Raw genomic sequence first — 20,676 nt, 5'->3', positions numbered from 1 at the left:
GAGGAACTGAGGAAGTGATAATGTGGAATATAAAAAGCATTGCTATCGAAAACTGACCTGAAAATAGGTTGAGAGCGCCATGTGAAGCCGGGAAAAGGACAAGACACCATCCGCTGACTAAAAATTTAAAAAGGACAACAGAAACAGAAACATAATATTTTCAAGTCACCGAGGTTTCCAAATTAATCTTCTAATAACAGAAAGACCAAAAGACCCTTGCGTGTTATATTTCAATTTGTTTCTGCACGACATATTTGAATATTGTCTTTTTGCTGCATATATTTCAATGTTATTCTTTTTAATGTTATATTTAAAACTTGATAAATTAATTAAATTTAAGTTTATTTTTTATAAATACGAAAATATTGTTTATTATGTTAGTAGAATGACTACGTACATACTCCAGATTTTTTTTTTAAAATAATTACTAATTCAAGACTTTCAAATTATAAGTTAATTTTTAAAATTAAAGTTTTAATTGTGTTGCTAAGTAATAGTTATTAATCATGTGGACTTAAAATTTATAAATGTTCAATTTTGACAAAATTTGATGTAAATAAATTAAATAATAAATAATTATAATTCAATCATTGAATTAATAAAAAATTATATTAAATTATTAATGGTGTAAGATATATTGCCAATCAAAAGGTTAATATTTAAATGTTATATTTAAAACTCAATAAATAAATAAAATTTATATTAAATTTATTTATTTTTAAATATGAAGGTGCTATTTTAATTATATTATTAGTATAATGATGTATCAACTTCGGAGTTTTTAAAAGTAATTGCTTATTATGAGTTAAAACTTAAAAGTAAGTTTCAATTATGTTATTGAATAATAAATCTTCACGGTAAGTGTTTATTTATAAATTTATTTTTATGCCGTCAAAACTACTATTTCTAATTAAAATTTTTGGATTCTTATATTTATTTATAATTCATGTATTTATCTAATTTTTAATTATTTTTCAGGATGTCAAAAAAACAGTTTATCATTCTAATTTCTCAGACGTAAGACATATATTTAGATAAATATATTATAAAAGTACATTTTTTTATCTACACTTAAATTTTTTCTAATTAATTAATCCATATATATATATATATATATATATATATATATATATATATATATATATATATATATGCACATTTCCTTCTTTGTCTGTTTAAAATATTTTGTTATTCTTAATTATTCATAAAAGTTACCACCGAAAAATAAAAACTCTAACTATAAAATATATTATAAAATAAAGATCACGTACATCCCTAAATACCTTTCCAGTTCTTATATTAATAAGAGCCTAATTAGTAACTAAATCTGTTTCAATTTCGCTGAAAAAGTTTCAAATCATAATTATTAGATTCTCAGCTAGATATTTAAACACGCTATAGTGCTTTGATGCGTTCACTTTGCCTCTTCAAGAACTGTTCATTCATGCCACCGATCACTACCTTCTTTAACGTTATATTGAATGATACTACTGAAACAATTATCGGTGTACTTTATTCCCCCTCACACTTTAATTCTACAAATATTACTATGTACAAGTATAAAAAAATCATTTTGAATTAGCATATACAGATTAAAATTAAAATTAAAATGTGACCGATAAAGAGTGATTCTCCTTAATAAAAAAATTTGAGTTTAATAACACATTTAAAACTGCTTTTTAAACGATCGTTTTATTTTTATAAAAAATTATTATAGAACTGACAAATAAGTGATTTTTTAAAAAAAATATAAACAAATACGCACTAAATATTAGAAATTGAGAACACACACGTAATAAAATTTATATATTTTGGTAATTGAGGTGATTGACTGAACTCGAGTTACTCGAAATCGAAAGTAATTTTTAAATATCATATATCTATATACATACCATTAAGTACTGCATAAAAATTATATAACATCTATTAAATTACCAAATATCACTAAAACCAATGTTAAAAAAATGTCAAAGAATGTACTTCTAACCTCCCTCCCTGGCATGGGTGAAGAACTCAAGATGCATCCATCACCAAGGAATTGTAAAATATAAGTGGTTTCTCTAAAACTGTGGGCTTTAAATCTTTTGGAATTTCTTCATGTTAGTTGAGCCTGCCGTGCGGCAAGCCACATTTGACCGTTTGTCTCCAGCCCACCATTTCTTTCCAATATTTTTTTAGGGTAAATTCTGTAATTAGAGTAAATAATTAATCATTAATTTCCGTTTTAAAATAAACAGCCTCGTCTCAGATTATTGTGATTGATTCCTTCTATAAAGTGACAAAGCTTACTCTCTTTTTTTTTGCTGAAGGACAAAGCTTACTTTTATCACCTTATTATTTTACAATATCATCTTAATAATCTTTTAATATTAGAAAGAAAATATTAAATAAAAAAGTAAAATGTTCTATATTTTCTTCAAATTTCAATGGAGAGAAACTTACGTAAAGATATCAGTTGAAATATATACATATAATCACTTTTCTTGAGATACCATATAACAACACTATCGAGGGAAGAAATTAGTCGTAGACATCTTATTTACAGAGGACGAGAAAGAATGATTAGTGGAGTGACCTGAAACTGATGCATGATCAGCTGACTGTCTTCTCTTTCTGCCATGCATGAAAAATGCTGGTTCAAGCGGGAATGGCATTTCAACTGAAGGGTTGTTAAGATATGAAACAATGGTTCCCATTGTAGGCCTGTCATCTGGATTTTCTTGCACACACAATAAACCAATCTGCATACACTTTTCAACCTCGTTTGGATAATAAGATTCTTGCAGAATTGGGTCCACCAATTGAAATGGTGATTCATTCCTCCATTCATTCCATGCCTGAAACCATACATAAATCGAATAGATATCCCGGTTATTGCCCCTCTTGATTTGTATTTCTCTCTCTTTTGAACTATGTAGAGATCCCGTGACATGAAAATATAAAGAATAAGAGAACAAGCAGGAATTTGATACTCACATAACTCAAGAGGTCATCAACACGACAAGATTCAAAAGAACAAGAATTCTTCTTCCCGCTAATAATTTCAAGAACCATAACTCCAAAACTGAATACATCAGACTTCTCTGAAAATTTTCCATGCATTGCATATTCAGGAGACATATAACCACTGAAAAAGGAGAATAAAATAAAAGATCAGTATCAAGACCATATGTAACACTACAAAAATAGCCATGCAGGGGATATCGAGTTGACAGTTTAACCCAAATAAAAGTAGTAGGGACATAGAAGCAGTGTTCGCGGGTAGTATTGCATCACATTGCACTTTTTTTTTTCAATCTCATCACTAATGTTGAAATGGCCAAGAAAAAGAAAAAAGGAACAATATTTGAAACTCAGTAGTTCCCGACAATTTTAATCAATCATCTTTGGAACTGATGAGGACAGCATGCTTGCCATTCCAAAGTCGAAGTAATGGACTTGAGAACATGCGACAGAGTAACATATATATTTTTCAGTATTAATTTAACCTAAACCAAAGTGATGGCAGGAGATAGTATTCAGAACGTGTCACATTTTTTTTTTCTTATGATAATAAATAAATGAAGAAGATAAAATATATAAGAATTTGCTTTTGAGAAGGTGGTACAAATAAGGGTTTGCAACTCACTATGTGCCCACAACTCTATTCGTACATCCTTGAATTTGATCTGTAGATACCATCCTTGCCATGCCAAAATCAGAGATTTTTGGATTCATGCTGTTATCTAACAGAACATTGCTTGGTTTGATATCACGGTGTATTATCTTGAGACGAGAATCTTCATGAAGATAAAGAATTCCTCGTGCAATTCCTTTGATGATTTTATACCGTTCGGACCAAGTTAAACGTCTTTGGGGATCTATAAAATGCCATCAACCAACCAAATGAGAAAAGTATAAGTGGACAACTATTTTCTATTATCAGCTACACAATTCAAAGAGATTTCCAAATGTTATTAAATCCAATAAATAACATATCATTATATGATATATACTATGAAAATCTGGCATTCAAATAAATACATGCAAACCAAATTTTATTTCGAGTTTGATCATGATAAAAATAACATAGCAGTGTAAAACTTAAATAAAAAGTAGAAATAAGTATTTAAGTGTCTTACTGAATAAGAAGTGATCAAGGCTCTTGTTAGGCACGTATTCATAAATCAGTATTTTTTCTTGGTCTTCTTGGCAGAATCCTATTAATCTCACCAAATTTTTATGTTGAAGTTTAGCTATTAACAACACTTCGTTTTTGAATTCCTCCTCTCCTTGCTTAGAATTTGTTGACAGTCTCTTTACAGCTATTTCTTCTCCGTCAGGAAGGATTCCCTAAAATTACATTCAATCAGAGAACTGCAATAAAACAATAATTGATGTACGCCACTCATCATATTTGTATGTCACCTTGTAGACTTCTCCATAACCTCCTTTGCCAATCCTGCGGCCTTCAGTAAAATTATTTGTGGCTCCTTCAATTGTAGCCAAATCAAATTGCAAGGACTCCAGGGTGATGATTTCAGGCCCAACTACATGACAATTCAGAAAACAGTTATTTAAAAGAAAAAACACGTAGCAAATACTAGAAGAAAAAAAAAAGGCCTCTGGATAAGCTTCAAAAAAGAAAAATTTTACTTCTACATATATTTTCAATAACTTTTCTTTACAACTAGGAAGAAAATGTATGAAATAAGATAAGTAGTGTGATGAAATATAAGTGATATAAAATCAAAATCATAAGACTGATATGAGAAATTATTTTTGCATGATAACTTTTTTATAATTTAAGTTACAATCACGAGAGAAATAGAAAGAATGGGGAGAAGTATAAAATAAAATCGGGGATTTAGTAAGAAGGAATAAAAAAAATAGTATTATAAAATGTTGAATGAATAGGTTACTCGAATAGTTTTTCTCTAAAGATAATAACGGGATCATTGACATTACAGTGTTCTCTGACACTGGCCTTGCGTTTCTTTCTCGCTTTCATTTGGAAGAAGCAGTAGCCAAAGCAAAATAGCATCGCCAAAGCGACAACCAAGACAACAGCGACCGCAATCACTTCAGTTCGAATATTTCTTCCACCTGTCAAAATGAGGTCATAGATTGACACACCACACCCCATCAAGGCATTTTAATGTTTTCTTAAGCGGTAAATTAACATGTTACTTAAAAAAAAAAACGATTTTGAACGTGTTAGCATACGAATAAAAACTTAATAAATAACAAATTTTTATTAAAAATTATATAATTTAATATTATTAATGTATTATATTATATAATACGATATAATTTTCAATAAATTTTTATTCTGTAAGTAAAGACACAAATTTTTAAAAAAATGAAAAAACAAAAGGTATCTTTACACTTCATGAAAAATAAGTTTTTTAGACTCATTTTCTTTCGCCCTCTTTCTTTTCTCCATCTCGCAAGTCCGAGGCTAATCTCCCTCCGGTGTAGTATAGTAACAAGATGGCTCCTCTCTCTTTGTATTAAATGATTCAGTGTATGTTTGGAAATGAAAAAAAAAAGTGATTTTTTTTTATAAAGAAGTGTCAAGAAAAGTGAAGTGAATAAAACAATTTTCACCCCCGAATAAAGAAAAGGAAAATTTTTTGAACTGACCCTTGATCATTGCCTGTTCCGAATGCTGATAAAAGGGATATGTTTCATACCGAACAATACAACTAGGAAACAGAACACTTGCCCCTATGCTACCTCCGCAACAGAACTTGGGGAGTTCCGCCGCCGCATCGGAGACACACCGTTCACAGTCGCGGGAGGACAAGTCCGGCGTGCACTGAGCGAGGGCGTACAGTGTCACGCTGGAGGAAGCGTTTTCTTGCTTAACAGCAAATCCATTAAACCCACCGAGAGCCAGTGCTGCTTGGTTAGGTAGTTCACTGAAAATGGATCCTAATGCGGTGTAGAAGCCACGACTGTGCAAGAGCACAGGGTCCCCCAAGGGGATATTGATCTGGTACCTTGGCCACTCTTCCATTTTAGAGAAGAACAATCTATAGGAGTAACGCAACAAGCACTCGTTGTACCAAATCACAGCTTCTTTTGATGTGGGACACGATGCGGCTATTGTTCGCGTTGCGAAACCCACACACTCTCTGCACAAAGCAAATGGCACGTCTCCACGGCACATGTAGAGACCGTAGACGGCGTCCGAATCTTCTGTCCCTGTTGTAGCGTTGAAGAATCTAACATTGTTGGTGACGTTGGAGGAAAGGGAAGAGAGAAGGATGTTGAGGTTGGTGTTAAAGGTGGTGTTTGGAGTGAAAGTTTGGTTGCTCGTGCAGCTAACGTTGTTGAAAACAGATGCAGAGGTTTCTGTTACGGCGAGAACAAGCGTGATAATTATAGCAATCATGATTCTGTTATGCAGCAAATTTTCTACACTGCGAGAAAGAAATAATTGGTAGGCTGCTAGTATGCACATAAGCGCAAAGGGGAGTAATCAGAGACGGCACAATGTATGAAAATGATTAAGGTTTGCGAGTATGAGTCAACAAAGCAAAACTTTGACTAATTAAAAAAGAGAGAGAAAAATCTAATTGCTAAATTAGAAACGTAAGGGGATGCATTTTCTTCCTTTCTATTCTATGGATTATTTATGCAGTTTGGTGTTTTAGAGGGTGCGGGTCCAATCGCATTGTCAAATCATGTTGTTGGTGGAGTCAGCACTGGCATGTGATCGAAACCAACTTGGCTATTTGCCTCTGCTCGTTGATATGGGAATGGACCCAAAGCGTTGTTCTCTTTTGTCATTTGATTCAAATCATTTAACCATGGGGCCATGTCAATAATCGGTAAACTATTGCAAATTTCATTCTATCAATTTCACGTTCTAAAACTGCAGGTTAGTCAACTAAATTATTTATCCATTTATTATCCTAAAATTATAAAAAAAATTTACATTTTAACTACAAATGTTTATAGAAATAAAATGATTTATAATAATAATCTTATGTTTAATTATTTATATAATAATTTTATTTTTTATTTTATTACGGTACTTATTCTTTTCTTCCATCTTTACTCCCTATTTTAGAGTGTACGTTAATTATTATCCAACTGAATAATTTATTGTATATTTGGTTTTTTTTATATATTTTTTGATACAAATCATATTACGATAAAATATTATCATGTTATTAATAGTTAAGTGTTGAATAATTTTTATTATTTAAAAATTTTAAATACTACTATATGACATCGGAACATATAAGAAAACTAAATTTTTATCCCTTGTCAATGCAAAAATTGATCGTGATCAATATATGTTTTTGGTCGAACGTGAAAGTAACACAGGCCCTGAAGGCCCAAAAGAACAAACAGGCCAACATGGCAATGCTAACAAAAACACGAACTGAACAGGCATGCAGGATTGCAGGGCAAGGACTAGGTTTGGTGGTTTGTATCAACATAGTACTTGTTGATCAAGACCAAAATAAAAAATTGTTGACCATAAATACAAAGGATCAACATAGTACAAAGAATAATACTTATTGCCCACGTGTTTGCAAAAAGAGTGTTGTACGGATCGTGAACCCCAGCCAATGAACTTACAATAAGTTTTGGGTATGTCTTGGTGAGATAAAAAAAAAAAAGGGAGGGTAAGATTTTAAAATTTATGAGTTAAGAAATATTAAGGAAAAAATAGAAGAAAAAAAAACAAGCGAGAGAGATTTTGGTTGAGATTTAAAGCATTATTTTCTAAAAAATATATCTCAAAAATTGATAATTATGAGACACTTTGATACCCATGATCGATATTCAGATTTTAAAACTGATTCTTTAGTAATTCCACAGTTTCTTCATCACTTCCATAAAAAGTTAAGCCTATTTCCCCCCCTAAATTTCCAAATGTGAAAAGCTTGTTCTCACTATTAAAATTGGAGTTAAGACATAAAAAAGTGGAAGAGAAAGAAATTTTGACATAAAATTTTAAAGCATTATTCGCTAAATAATATATCTCAAAATTTGATAATTATGAGATACTTTAAATATTCATGATCGATAATTGAATATTTTAAAATTGATTCTTTTTGTTTGAAAAAGTCAGCTTGTCGGATTAATTCGAAGCAACAAAGACCTTAAGCTGAACAAAATTTATCAACAAGGTAATAATGCTCGTCGAAAGTCAATATATAGTTATTAACAGAAAGTGCATTCACAACTCATACCTTAATCCGCAGCTAGGATACCCAACTCTTCCCCCAGCCTTTCCCAAACAACACCCGGTATAGAATTAATTGCTTCATGCAGGCACGCGTAGCAATCTTTGCTGGACAGATCGCTTGTGCAATCAGCACAAGTGTACAGCGACCGAGACTCAACAAGGGAAAGACTTGCCTTTTTGGTTGCAAAGTTTTTGTTACCAGGGACTCCAGAATTGGCTGCCTCTGCTACCACTTGGGTCAACGTTTTGGCTAGTGTCGTAATGAAGTCCGTGTTGTTATTGGTGGTGACATTAATCGTGTTGAAAAACCCAAGTATCGGTTCTTTCTCCACTACTGAGAAGAAATAGCGGTTGGAGTAGCGAACGAAACACTGATCTCGCCATAGCATACCCTCTTTCTCAAACTCACACTTTGAGGATAACTCTTTGGTTCCCCTCGCAACGCAATCTTGGCACACCTGACGTGGCACGACGCCACGGCAATTGAAGAGGCCGTAGACGGTGTCGGGGGTGTTGCTGCCACCGGCTGTGGTGTTGTAGAACAACGTAGTGCCAGTGGCGGCGACGGAGGAGAGGGTAGCTAAAAGTTTGTCTAAGTTGAACTGTTAAGCGCCGATCGTTTTTAGAACAGGTGAAATGAGTAAGATAATTGAAATACTAGCAGAAATAATTGAAGAAAATTTAGTAAAAAATTTAAGAGATAGAGAATTAATATCTTTATTATTTCTTTTTTATTTATAAGTATCTTCTATTATTAAGTTTGGATGGTTCTATATACTAAAACTATGAAACTTAAAGATTTACATTCTAGAACTATTTCTAAAAGTATTTTTAAATTAAAAGATTCAAATAATTTTTTAAAAATTATTTTTAGTATTTTTTTAGATTATTCTAAAAATTTATATCAATTTCTAATAAGCTCTGCCATCGAAGGTTTTGTTGGTTGAGCAATGGTAAGCAAATTCGAGTGTGGAAGATGTGAGAAGGGGAAGATGAAACAGAAGACAGAGATAAAGGAACACATGATATTTGGTGACTGAGTAGTTTCTCACGTTGTCGGTGACATTAGAGAGTATAGATTCGCCTACGAATGTGGAGAGACTGCAGAAGATATATTTGTGCTTAATTATGGACTTGGATTGGATTAGTTGCTATCAGTTAATTGTGACTACCACGCGGACATTAAATGCTGATATTAATTTATGGTCAACTAGTCAACCATCTCCCAGCTCATCCGGGCCAATGATACTGATCGAAAATCGTCTACAGTTATTTATGTCTTTGACCGTTTCCAATTGACCGATGTTCAATTTTTTATAAAAAATAAAGAAATTAATAAATATTTTATTAATGAAAAATTTCATTGAATTACTTTCATTATTTATTTGCTGAAAGTTAAGTTTTACAATATTCAAGAATGTTGACTTCCAAGGTGCCAGGAATTTAAGGGGGGCAGTGTCAAAAGACCAATAATTAGCATACTACATATGTACTTACATTTAACCTTTGTTTCTTTCTTGATGTGAAAGTCAATGGCCTCGTGGAAGGTTTGGGTGAGGGCTTCTCTCTGGAGGAGAGTTCCCTGGCGGCAATCATGGCAAATGATTTTTTGAGTTCAAAGTACTTCGCCATCCTATAACAAAGGTGGTTGTGCCGGTGTCGGGTCGGCTGGCGAGGAGCCGTTTTTTAATCTTCAGGCAAGGAGTTCAATTCATGCGAGTGAATTAAGTGGTCCTTAAAATTTTAAGAGAGAAATCAAAATGTTTTATGTCAATTATTAATATTATGGATTAAGATTTAAGATAGAAACGTATCTAAGAGTTACATCTCTGGCGTAGTTGCAGTAGCATTAACCACGGTGTAGGGTTTGAAAAAACAAAGAATTTTATAAGCAATGATCCTACACTTAATGAAAGGCATGACGATCCAAAGGGAATAGTGGACAATAAATGATGGGAACAACTATTATTGCATTGTTTTAGGTGATTCTTTTATTTCCTTGGTTGCCATGGATACTTGATAGAGTGTGGCTGTTTGTTTTAGGGCATGAGAACGGAGTTTTAAAAATATCGCCTGGGAAAATGATAAAATTAAAAAAAAAAATATTGCATTTTTAACGGAGATTGATTAGATTGGCAAGCGGCTCATTCTTACTTAATCACTACTAAAGAAATTATCATTCAAAATTATTATATTTGTAATAAAATTATATAAAAATTAAAACTGTTTTAAAATTTTAAAATGTAACTATAAATATTTTTTATTTAATATTAAAATTAGATAAATGTTGATATTCGTTTTTATTTATTATATTTAGTTTTGATCCTTATAATATTTTTAAAAGAATTTCTGTTACTCTTACCCCGCGTGCTGTTAATTTTACCAAACTCTTTTTTTTTTTTTCCAATAAGGTTGCCAGTCACATTTTGTTAAATTCGAAAGCCTCAAAGATCTCAACTCAATCGAAAATTGTCTATAAAGTAATGTTCACCAAAAGTGAATGTAGTCCAGTCAAATAGTGTAATCATATTTTTTTTTACTTGTTTTTTGCTGCCTAAATTTCTTTGCATGATGGATGATTTAATGATCGTTCAAAGAATTTAAAGGAAAATCGTAAATTAGCCCCTTAAATTTTGGGTGATGTGTAACTTAGTCTTTAATTTTATTTTTTTTTAAAATGTTCTTCAACTCAAAGTTTTTAATATATACAAAATATTCCCTCCATTGATTTATTTTAAAATTATTCTTAGAGACATTTGGAATTATCTGTAATTTAGTTCATTGAATCATGTGGTTTTTTTTAAGGGATAGACAAAATAACATGATTTAAACGTTAGAGTGCTATTTTTTTTAAAATTGATAGCACATTATTTCATACACCCAACCCAAGCTTCATAGTGTTTTTTTTTTTTTCAAATATTAACGAGCAAAGGATGAATAATAACAAAAAAAAAACTCATAATTAATATTGGATCTATCCTAATATACATGATAAATAAAAGGTTAATAAAAGTTGGTCTAGTTAATAAAATTACTATATACTATAAGGACACAAGTTTGAATTCAATGCTGGCATCAGGACTTTGTTGATAGACTATCTATAAATACTTCAGTAAACACTTAGTGGTGAGAACTAAAATCATCTAATTTTTTATATGGATATTTTTTAAAAGTAAAAAATCATTTAAAACTTGAGTACAAGGAGTGTCGAAGGAAAAATACATACTTCTCATATACAACGTCAAAATTCTTCACCCGAAGTCAGTAACACTAAAATAAATTTGAGATTACCCGATACAAAATGGCCTATATATGTATTTAGACGTATGATGGGGGTACCAAAACTACAAGACAACATTTGTAAAACACTTGAACAGCGACATTGAAGATTTTTAATGAAGTGATGGTTACCATAACGATGCTAGTATATTGACTCGTCTATCCGTTGATTGAGAGTGACTTATATCAATCAGTAGATTATGCTTACACAAATAAATGATAAATAAAAGTATTACACGTTAAAAATACAAGTAAATAATACTGTGCAAAAGGAGGATAAACTTCATCGAGGATAAAATTTACTCACAGACATCTCATTAACAGAGAAAGGTGTAGAACTATTGGCAGATTGACCAGAACTTGATTCTTGTTGTGCAGAAATTTTTTGGTGTGTTCTACCATGCAAGGAAAATGCCGGTTCTTGGGGAGATGGTAGGTCAAGCGAGAGATTATTAAGATATGAAACAACTGTTGTCATTGTAGGTCTAGCATTTAGATTTTCTTGGACACATAGTAAACCAATTTGAATGCATTTAGTAACTTCAACTTGAGAATAATTTTCTTTCATATTTGCATCCACTATGCTCAATGGAGTTTGCTCCTTCCAGTTTCTCCAAACCTATAAATAGTTATCATAATAGACACATCTAAATTATAATATATATATATATATATATATATATATATAGAGATGAATATTTTTACACCAGTATAAGTCTAAAAACTCTTACACTCAATCTGAACTTTTCATTTAATTTAAATTTAATGAGTTATAATTTATTAATTTACTCACTGTTAGATTTAAATTAAATGAAAGACTCAAATTAGGTGTAAGAGTTATTTGAGTGTAACAAGATATTGTTCCATATATATATATATATATATATATATATATATATATATATGAATATGTGAACATTAATTAAAAAAATTGCTAAATTAACACACTCACATAGCTCATGAGCCCTTTAGAAATATGGTTTGATTCGTAAGAATTTGCATTTCTTTTTCCCGTGATAATCTCTAAAATCACGACTCCATAACTAAAAACATCTGATTTTTCAGAAAATTGTCCAAACATTGCATATTCCGGAGACATGTAACCACTGTAAAAAAAAAATTATAAATTAGCTTAAACATAACCATGCAAAAGTGAGAAAAAAATGTATATAGATAAGAATTCAAAACTTACAATGTTCCAACAATTCTATTAGTTGTTCCACGATCTTGGTCAATTTCAACAATTCTAGCCATGCCAAAGTCTGATATTTTAGGGTTCATATTTTCATCTAATAAAATATTACTAGGTTTGAGATCACGGTGAATAATTTTAAGTCGAGAATATTCATGTAGATAAAGAATTCCTAGAGCAGTTCCTCCAACAATTTTGTAACGCTCAGGCCAACTTAACTTTTGTTGCAGAGCATCTGTAAATATTTTAAATGAATAAAAAAAGCAAAATATACTTTAGTAAAATTAACTTTAGATATAATATAATCTAAAACATTTCAAATCACTTTAACCAATTAAAAAGTTTAAGATGAAATACTCGAGCCAAATAAAAAATAATCAAGGCTTCGATTCGGCACGTATTCGTAAATGAGAATCTTCTCTTGTTCTTCTAAACAGAAACCTATAAATGCCACAAGGTTTCTATGTTGTAACTTGGCAATCAATAAAATCTCATTCTTGAATTCAGCTGAACCTTGCATAGAACTTGTCGAAAGCCTCTTAACAGCTACAAGTCGTCCATCAGGAAGAGTGCCCTGAGAACATAAACCATTATTTTTGTAGTAAGCATGATCATAAAAGAAACAAAATTTGAGACATTTGTTCACCTTATAAACTTCTCCGAATCCACCTTTACCAATTTTGTTCTCATGTGAAAAGTTATTTGTTGCCGCTTCAATTGTAGCCAAATTGAATTGCAATCCCTCTAAAGTAGTACTTTCACGACCAACTAGACCATTATGTCTAAATTGTCAGACTAAGTTCAGAAACTTCTACGTGAATCTTATAAATCAAGAATTGTGAATTAAAGCTTAATTCAATCACAATCACAATACATACAGTTTTCTCTTAGAAGAGTCTTGTATTTGCTTTTTCTTGCTCTCCTCTTTAGCATATAGCCGCAAAAAGAAAGGGCCGTCGCCAAGACAACAATGGGTACAACAATTAAGATAATTGTCCGGGATTTACCTTTATTTTCTACATGAGAAATCAACGTATATCATTCCGATACCAAAATCACAGTAGAAATTTCTTCTATAAAAGAACACAGGAGGCAAATAATCATGATTCGTTGGTTAATCATTTTACGTGAAAAATCAATTTTATAGAGTCAATAGTATTTAATTTTTTTACCATGGCCTCCCTATAAAACCACAATATGAAGTTTTTGTTCTAGATGTTGTAAATAAAATTTTGATCTTTTCTGAAGTTACTACTTAATACTTATCATCCACTAAAAGTGTGAAACAAATACTTACCTCCTGAATTTGCTTGAGGAACGAATCCTGCTGGTGTTGGCGATGGTGCAAAAGCAAGAGATCGATAGAAAGGGTAAATTTCAAACCTGATGATGCAGTTAGGATATAGAACTCTTCCTCCCTGCGTACCAGCACAGCACCGTGGAAGGTCCGAATTTATCAAACTATTCAGACAGCCTCTGCACTGCTGATGTGACAGATCTTGTGTGCACTGAGCCAGACAATAAAGGTTCTGAAATATAGATATGTTTGCTTCCCTCGTGGCAAATTTTTTGGCACCAGTTGGTGAATTTGCTGCATCATCTGCAGTTATGTTCATGGTGTCATACAATAAACGGTTGAAACTGTCTTGGTTGGTCATGTTCGTGGGGCTCGCCAGCACATACCCAGGCCGTGTGGCCACGGTGGAGAAGAAAGAACGGTTAGAATACCGAACCATACACTCGTCGTACCACATCACAGCTTCTACTGATAAAGAGCACTCCGCGTTTGTGGTTAGTCGTTGTGTTGCGTTTCCGACACATTGATGACATAGGTCGGAGGGGATGTCACCCCTGCACATGAATAGTCCATACACTGTGTCTGAGGGGTTTGTTCCTGTCACGGTGTTGTTGAAGAATTGGGTGGTGTTGGTGGCTTTGGAGGGTAAGGAAGAGAGGAGTGTTCTCAGGTCTACTTGGTAGGTGTTGTTGGGCGTGAATCTGTTTTTTGAGCAAACCTGGTAGAGAAAATTTGGGTCTTGTGCTTTAGTTTTTGCAAAATTGAGAAAGATAAGAAGGAAAAAGAGGAAGATGTGTTGGAGCTTGAGGTAGGATGCCATGGATAGTTGGTGGGTTTGTGATTCTCTGAGCCCACTGTGTAGGTGGATGCACAGTTGCAATTTGTGTTTGGTGAAATTAAATTTGTCTATTATGTAGGGAAAATTATTCTCTTACGCTTCATTATAAGTTTTAAATGAGTGTAAAAAGAGAGTTAAAGAAAATCAAAGAAAGTAAAAGATGTGATAAAAAAAATTAAAAATAAATAAAGTGGATATAAATATATATATTTTTGGAAAAATAGAAAAGTCTTACATTGGTTAAACATGAGTGAAGTAAAAGAAACACAGGCAAAGAAGTGCACAAGTCCAATTGCCTAAAGGCATTTAATTATAATTTCAAGCTAAAATCCTTCAACAGGATCAACTATTCTCCCTGTACTATGATCTTGAATCGGACCCATTCGTAAATTCAACATGATATTATCAAGATCCCACTTTCAATCTTAAGAAAATATAGTGGCCGAGACTTGAGTGAAAAAAAAAAAAACGAAAAAACTTAAAGAGAAAGAAACAAGAATTTAATAAAAAGAAGTTAGTTGACTTAGGGTCTTGAGCATAAAAAAATGTTGCAGATTTGTAGACTTTTGAAGCTAAAGAAGGAGGAGCGTAAGCTCAAGCTGAAAATTGAAGGCGACAAAGTCACAGTTGGACCAATTGATCTTGAGGCAAGAGTGCTAGAAAAACAGGAAAGTCTCGTATTGGTTAAACATGAATAAAGAAAAACAAAATATAAGAGACGTGTAACCTGCTGGTAGGATTTTTTATTTTACTTTTGCAAAAACGGGGGTATATGAACTCATTCGGTAATAAAAATTACGCACATATATTAGAGTTATTTTTTTTTATACTTACACTCTTATTTTTTGTAATTATTAAAAATAAATTGTTAGTAGTTAAATAATTTAAACTATAATAACTAAAAAAAAGAGTTAAAATCACATATTTTTCTAAAAAAATAATTTAGTTCTTGAAATATTTTATTTTTAAGTTTTTCAATTAATTTTTATATATTATTAAATTAAAATGTACTTAATATATGATTTATTTAAAAATATATAAATAAATTAAATTAAAAAAAAGTAAGTGAGTTTTCACTGATTCTCCAATTTCGATATATTGGAATGGAGTTGAACTTTAATTTTTTTTATCACTATTTTTTCAAAATCCAACCCAAACTCACTTCATCTTTAATGGAAACAAGGATGAAGAGAGGTAAACTGGCCTCTAACCCACTCCATTACCATGCTTAAACTAACCACTCTCCTTGTATTTTAAGTTAATTAGATTGACCCGTTCTTAAATTTCAACAATATAAAATTAAGATTGTGTATTATTTGTGCATTTGACAATTGGAAGTTTATGCTTGGAATTTTGTTGATAAACTTAGGTTGACATGGCACAGAGGACAAAGGACATATGCAAGCAAGCCCATGAAGCAGGGAAGTCAACCTTATTATCTGGTCTTTTCCATCTTCGTCACGGAGGTTAATTCCATTTGAAAAATCTTGAATGAATCATATATATATATATATATATATATATATATATATAACGCGTCTTAAAAACATAATATGAAAAGGTGAACTTCAGAGATGGAAAACCGAGAGATTGGGATGGAGAAGAAATAAAGGATGACTGAACCAAAAGTCCCATGAGAATGAGGCGTATATAATGGGTACAGACCCAGAAAAGACAAAAATGGAAAAATGACCTTTGCATTGAATATGAATAGATGGGTTGTGGTTTATAAATTATGAACTAGTTTGGTTATTTTAACAATAAAAAGTTCATATGCTAAACATATATTAGCTAAAGTAATATAACATTTATTTCTAATAATGAAATAATTTTGATATTTAAATAATTAAAAATTAGCTTCATATGTTATATTATATATAATTAATTGATCTATTCTATAATATATTGATAGTTAATGAAAGACTGTTAAGTCAGAAAAAGTCAATAACATATAAGTTTAGATCTAAGTAGTAAATACATTAATTTTAATAATATCTAATTTATAAAAAACTAAACATATAATTTTAAAATATAATAATATCATAATAATAAACATTTATTTAGATAAAAACAAGTTTTATGATGACTTTGTTAGGAAAATATAATAATTATAAAATATAAATAAAATTTAGAAAATAAAATTATACTTTTGAGCAATTAATTAGAAATTTATTTTTTATTAATAATTATTCAATTATAATTTTGAATTGAAATGATCACCTAATCAATATTGACATTTAATTTAATTGTATAAGATAAAATATAAAAATAAATAAAATTTATGATAAATATTACTAAAAAATTTAGAAATGATTTCAAGAGATTCGTTTTATCACATTGTTAGTGTAAATATTTTTTATACAAGTCAAGAATTTTTAATGATGTGATTATTATGACAATATAATTTTTTTTTACATTGTTATTATATTTTAATTAAATTATTACCACCTTATTTTTTTCAGGTCATTTAAAAGTACAAATAAAAAAGACAACAAATAATAAACTATTATCATTCTTTTCATTGGTCTTTAAAATGTTCAAGACAAAAGAAAATTCAAAAATAACAAAAAATATTTTTATTTTAGTTTTATTTTTAAAATAAAAAAACAAAATATTTATATATTTATTTTCCTAAATGATAAAAATACTAAATAAAAAGAAAACAAAAAATGATAGTGATATCTTTTTAATTTTATTCTTAAAGATATACAAAAGTAAAGTTGTTAAAATAAAAGAATATAAAAAATAATAAAATAATAAATAAGAAAAAAACATTAAATGTAAAAGGGATAACCAGAGTTATCTTTTAAAGTTGCACAAATTTTATTTCTAATTATGAAATAATCCTATTGTTTGAATAATTAAAAATTAACATTACAATAACAAAGTTTTATTTTATTAATGTCATTGAATTTGATAAAAAAAATTATTGAATACATAATTTATTTATAGTTATTTTAAATAATTGTGTGATATGTTCAAATTAATGTTATACAGAAAAAATTATCAAATATTTTTGTAAATTATTAAGTAAAATATATATATATACCGAGGATAAATATTAGTCATAGACATCTCATTGATAGAGAATAGTGGCGAACCATTGCCAGTATGATTGGAACTCCATTCTTCTTGTGTGTAACTATTTCAAGATCCATTCTATGACGGTAACTCAAGTGAGTGATTATTAAGATATGAAATAGTTGTTGGTCTAATATTTCGATTTTCTTGAACACATAATAAACCAATGTGAATGCATTTAATAACTTCTATTTCTGAATAACTTGCTTTTATGTTTGAGTCCAAGATCCTTAACGGTGTTTGATCCTGCCATTGTCTCCAAACCTGCTGTATATCAAAACACATATTACAACAATTCTCAAAGCTAAAATCAATTTCAATTTATATTATATTTTATATATGAATTTAATTTAAATACACTTATAATTAAAAAAAATTATACTATTATCTAATAAGAAATTATCATGTAAAAAAATCAATAAGTTCTATAATAATTGATATAATAAGTATATTTATGATGCATTTTAATTGATTGACATTATAAATAGCTTTACAATGATAATGCACTAGAATTAAACTCTTCATGTATGTGCCCGTAAGTAATTATTTAACAAAAAAATTATATCATCATACTCACACAAGGCCTTCAACATCACTGTATAATTTTAAAAAACTTGAATTTCTTTTTCCAGTTATAATCTCAAAAACTATGACACCAAAACTAAACACATCTGATTTCTCAGCAAATTGTCCAAACATCGCATATTCTGGTGATATATAAACACTGTAAAAAGAACATATGAAACAGTTAAAATGTAACATCTACAAAAGTGAGATCTAGAAAAAAAATATATATCCATAAAAGATAAAAACTTACTAAGTTCTAGCAATTCTATTTGTATTGCCACGATCTTGATCCATTTCAACCATTTTTGTCATACCAAATTTTGATATTTTTGGATTCATATTTTCATCTAATAGAATGTTACTGGATTTAAGATCACGATGTATAACTTTAAGTTTAGAATATTCATGTAAATAAAGAATTCTAAAAGCAGTTCTTTTTATAATTTTGTAACGTGGAGACCAACTTAACTTTTGTTGTTGAGTACCTGTCAAAATTTTTAAGTAAATTAAAAAAGTAAATACAAAATATTTGTAATTAATTACTTGAATTAATGGAAGATATAATTAATAAATTGAAATTATTACATAATACACAAATCAATTTAACTAACTACAAAGTTTAATGTTAAAAGCATCTAACCAAATAAAAGGTAATCAAGGCTTCCATTTGACTTGTATTCATATATAAGAATCTTCTCCTGCTTTTCCACCCAAAAACCTATAAATGCCACGAGATTTCTATGTTGTAGCTTGGCTATTAATAAAATCTCATTCTCAAACTCAACTGAACCTTGTTTAGATGTTTTTGAAAGCCTCTTAACTGCTACATATCTTCCATCACATAAAATACCCTAAAAATGTAAATTATTAATAGTTTGTGTTGAAATAAGATAAAAAGAAAAAAAATATCACCTTTTCTCACCTTAAATACTTCTCCAAAACCACCTTTGCCAATCTTATTCTCGTGCGAAAAATTATTTGTTGCTGCTTTGATTATAGTCAAATTGAATTGCAACCCCTCTAAAGAGATACTTTCATCACCAACTAGACCAATATTTAAATCGTCAAAATTCAGTAGACGAACACACAAGCTTAAAGAAAGAACCCATGGACTTGTTTGTTAATCTTCGATAGCAGTAGCACCAATTCTATTTATTTTGGTGTACTTGAAATTGGAATCCCCTCGTAGCCAGATAGATGAACACGGCTAAATGAAACACTATGTCAAATTTTTTTGTCTTCATTTTCTTGGTATGTGTATTCCCAGTTACCTTCCAGCCCGTTACCCAATCAATATGTAATTGTTAAGTATGGGAGCTAAGCTCTTGATAAATGTTTCTTTTATCGCTTTAGGAATTTTTTTTATATCATTTTTTCTGACTTATAGTAAAAAGATACATAATAATTTATTTATGAAGTATAATATATTAATAATATTAAATAGTATAATTTGTAAAGCAAAATATTATTTTATAATTTTAAGATGTATATTTTTTAACTACACATTAAAAAAACTGTTTTAATATTTAGAATATATAATTCATATATATAAGAATATAAGAGGAGTATTTTTAACATATTTTTAAAAAATATTCTTATTTTTTAGCTAATATTTATTAAGAATTTAAAATATAAATAATAATAATTAAATTAAGAGTGGAATTCACAAATTATTTATAAATTTTAATTAATTATTAAAAATATTTTAAAAAATGTATTAAAAATTATGTTGTTAACAAATTTTCATTAAAAAAATGAATAAGTATATATCAATTTTAATAGTTGAAATAATCGAAAAAGTGAGATATATTCCCAAAATTTATTTTTTCCCTTCACATGCTTGCTGTGGACCATTAGTTGGATTTTGTGAGTGTAGCGCAATGGGAACCAATATTGTTTATAGTTTTCTGAGGAATAAAAAAATTGACGACAAATTAATGTTATTCACGTGCGCGCGTAATTTATATTAAGCGAGTGAAGCTCTCTAACTCAGACCGGTCAATCTTTCGATGCTATCTACGGTGAGCTTGTCCAGAGCTACTTTTTTACTTAAAACAGGAGTGCAGTCAAAAAATTAAAATATTTTATGATATTTGTATTTTAATATTTTAATCTGTGTTTTTAAATGTAATTTATTATAAATAATTTTTACTATTTAAGTATAAATCAAACTTTTTTATATAAATATTTTTAATAATTATTTAACTTTATAGATTTCAAAAATAATTTAT

The 20,676-nt window shown here is 29.8% G+C and overlaps 4 protein-coding genes across 4 annotated transcripts; all 4 read right to left on the bottom strand.

Annotated features, from left to right (window-relative positions):
- Positions 1–2,430: 2,430 nt before the first annotated feature.
- Positions 2,431–6,511, bottom strand: LOC113871995 (putative receptor-like protein kinase At4g00960). The gene is made up of 7 exons (XM_027509133.1): positions 5,626–6,511; positions 4,948–5,085; positions 4,408–4,529; positions 4,122–4,332; positions 3,629–3,860; positions 2,977–3,127; positions 2,431–2,837 (listed from the first exon to the last, which is right to left on the bottom strand). Exons 1-7 carry the CDS (start codon positions 6,446–6,448, stop codon positions 2,505–2,507), a joined length of 2,010 nt encoding a protein of 669 aa, XP_027364934.1. The 5' UTR covers positions 6,449–6,511; the 3' UTR covers positions 2,431–2,504.
- Positions 6,512–8,196: 1,685 nt separating this feature from the next.
- LOC113871849 (cysteine-rich receptor-like protein kinase 25) lies at positions 8,197–9,823 on the bottom strand. The gene is made up of 2 exons (XM_027508944.1): positions 9,689–9,823; positions 8,197–8,793 (listed from the first exon to the last, which is right to left on the bottom strand). The coding sequence occupies exons 1-2, from the start codon at positions 9,821–9,823 to the stop codon at positions 8,197–8,199; spliced, it is 732 nt and encodes a 243-aa protein (XP_027364745.1).
- A 1,924-nt stretch (positions 9,824–11,747) lies between these two features.
- Positions 11,748–14,820, bottom strand: LOC113871992 (cysteine-rich receptor-like protein kinase 25). Its single transcript, XM_027509123.1, has 7 exons — positions 13,960–14,820; positions 13,541–13,678; positions 13,309–13,430; positions 13,026–13,236; positions 12,663–12,897; positions 12,423–12,576; positions 11,748–12,089 (listed from the first exon to the last, which is right to left on the bottom strand). The coding sequence occupies exons 1-7, from the start codon at positions 14,777–14,779 to the stop codon at positions 11,754–11,756; spliced, it is 2,016 nt and encodes a 671-aa protein (XP_027364924.1). The 5' UTR covers positions 14,780–14,820; the 3' UTR covers positions 11,748–11,753.
- Positions 14,821–17,956: 3,136 nt separating this feature from the next.
- On the bottom strand, positions 17,957–19,554 carry LOC113871848 (cysteine-rich receptor-like protein kinase 5). Its single transcript, XM_027508943.1, has 6 exons — positions 19,551–19,554; positions 19,368–19,489; positions 19,086–19,296; positions 18,696–18,930; positions 18,470–18,602; positions 17,957–18,142 (listed from the first exon to the last, which is right to left on the bottom strand). Exons 1-6 carry the CDS (start codon positions 19,552–19,554, stop codon positions 17,957–17,959), a joined length of 891 nt encoding a protein of 296 aa, XP_027364744.1.
- Between the last annotated feature and the right edge of the window lie 1,122 nt (positions 19,555–20,676).

This window comes from Abrus precatorius, unplaced genomic scaffold (genome assembly GCF_003935025.1).
Source record: "Abrus precatorius isolate BTA unplaced genomic scaffold, Abrus_2018 Scaffold7, whole genome shotgun sequence".
Classification (NCBI taxonomy): domain Eukaryota; kingdom Viridiplantae; phylum Streptophyta; class Magnoliopsida; order Fabales; family Fabaceae; genus Abrus; species Abrus precatorius.
Note: the sequence above shows the minus strand (reverse complement) of the source record. Positions and strands in the feature narration are given on the sequence as shown.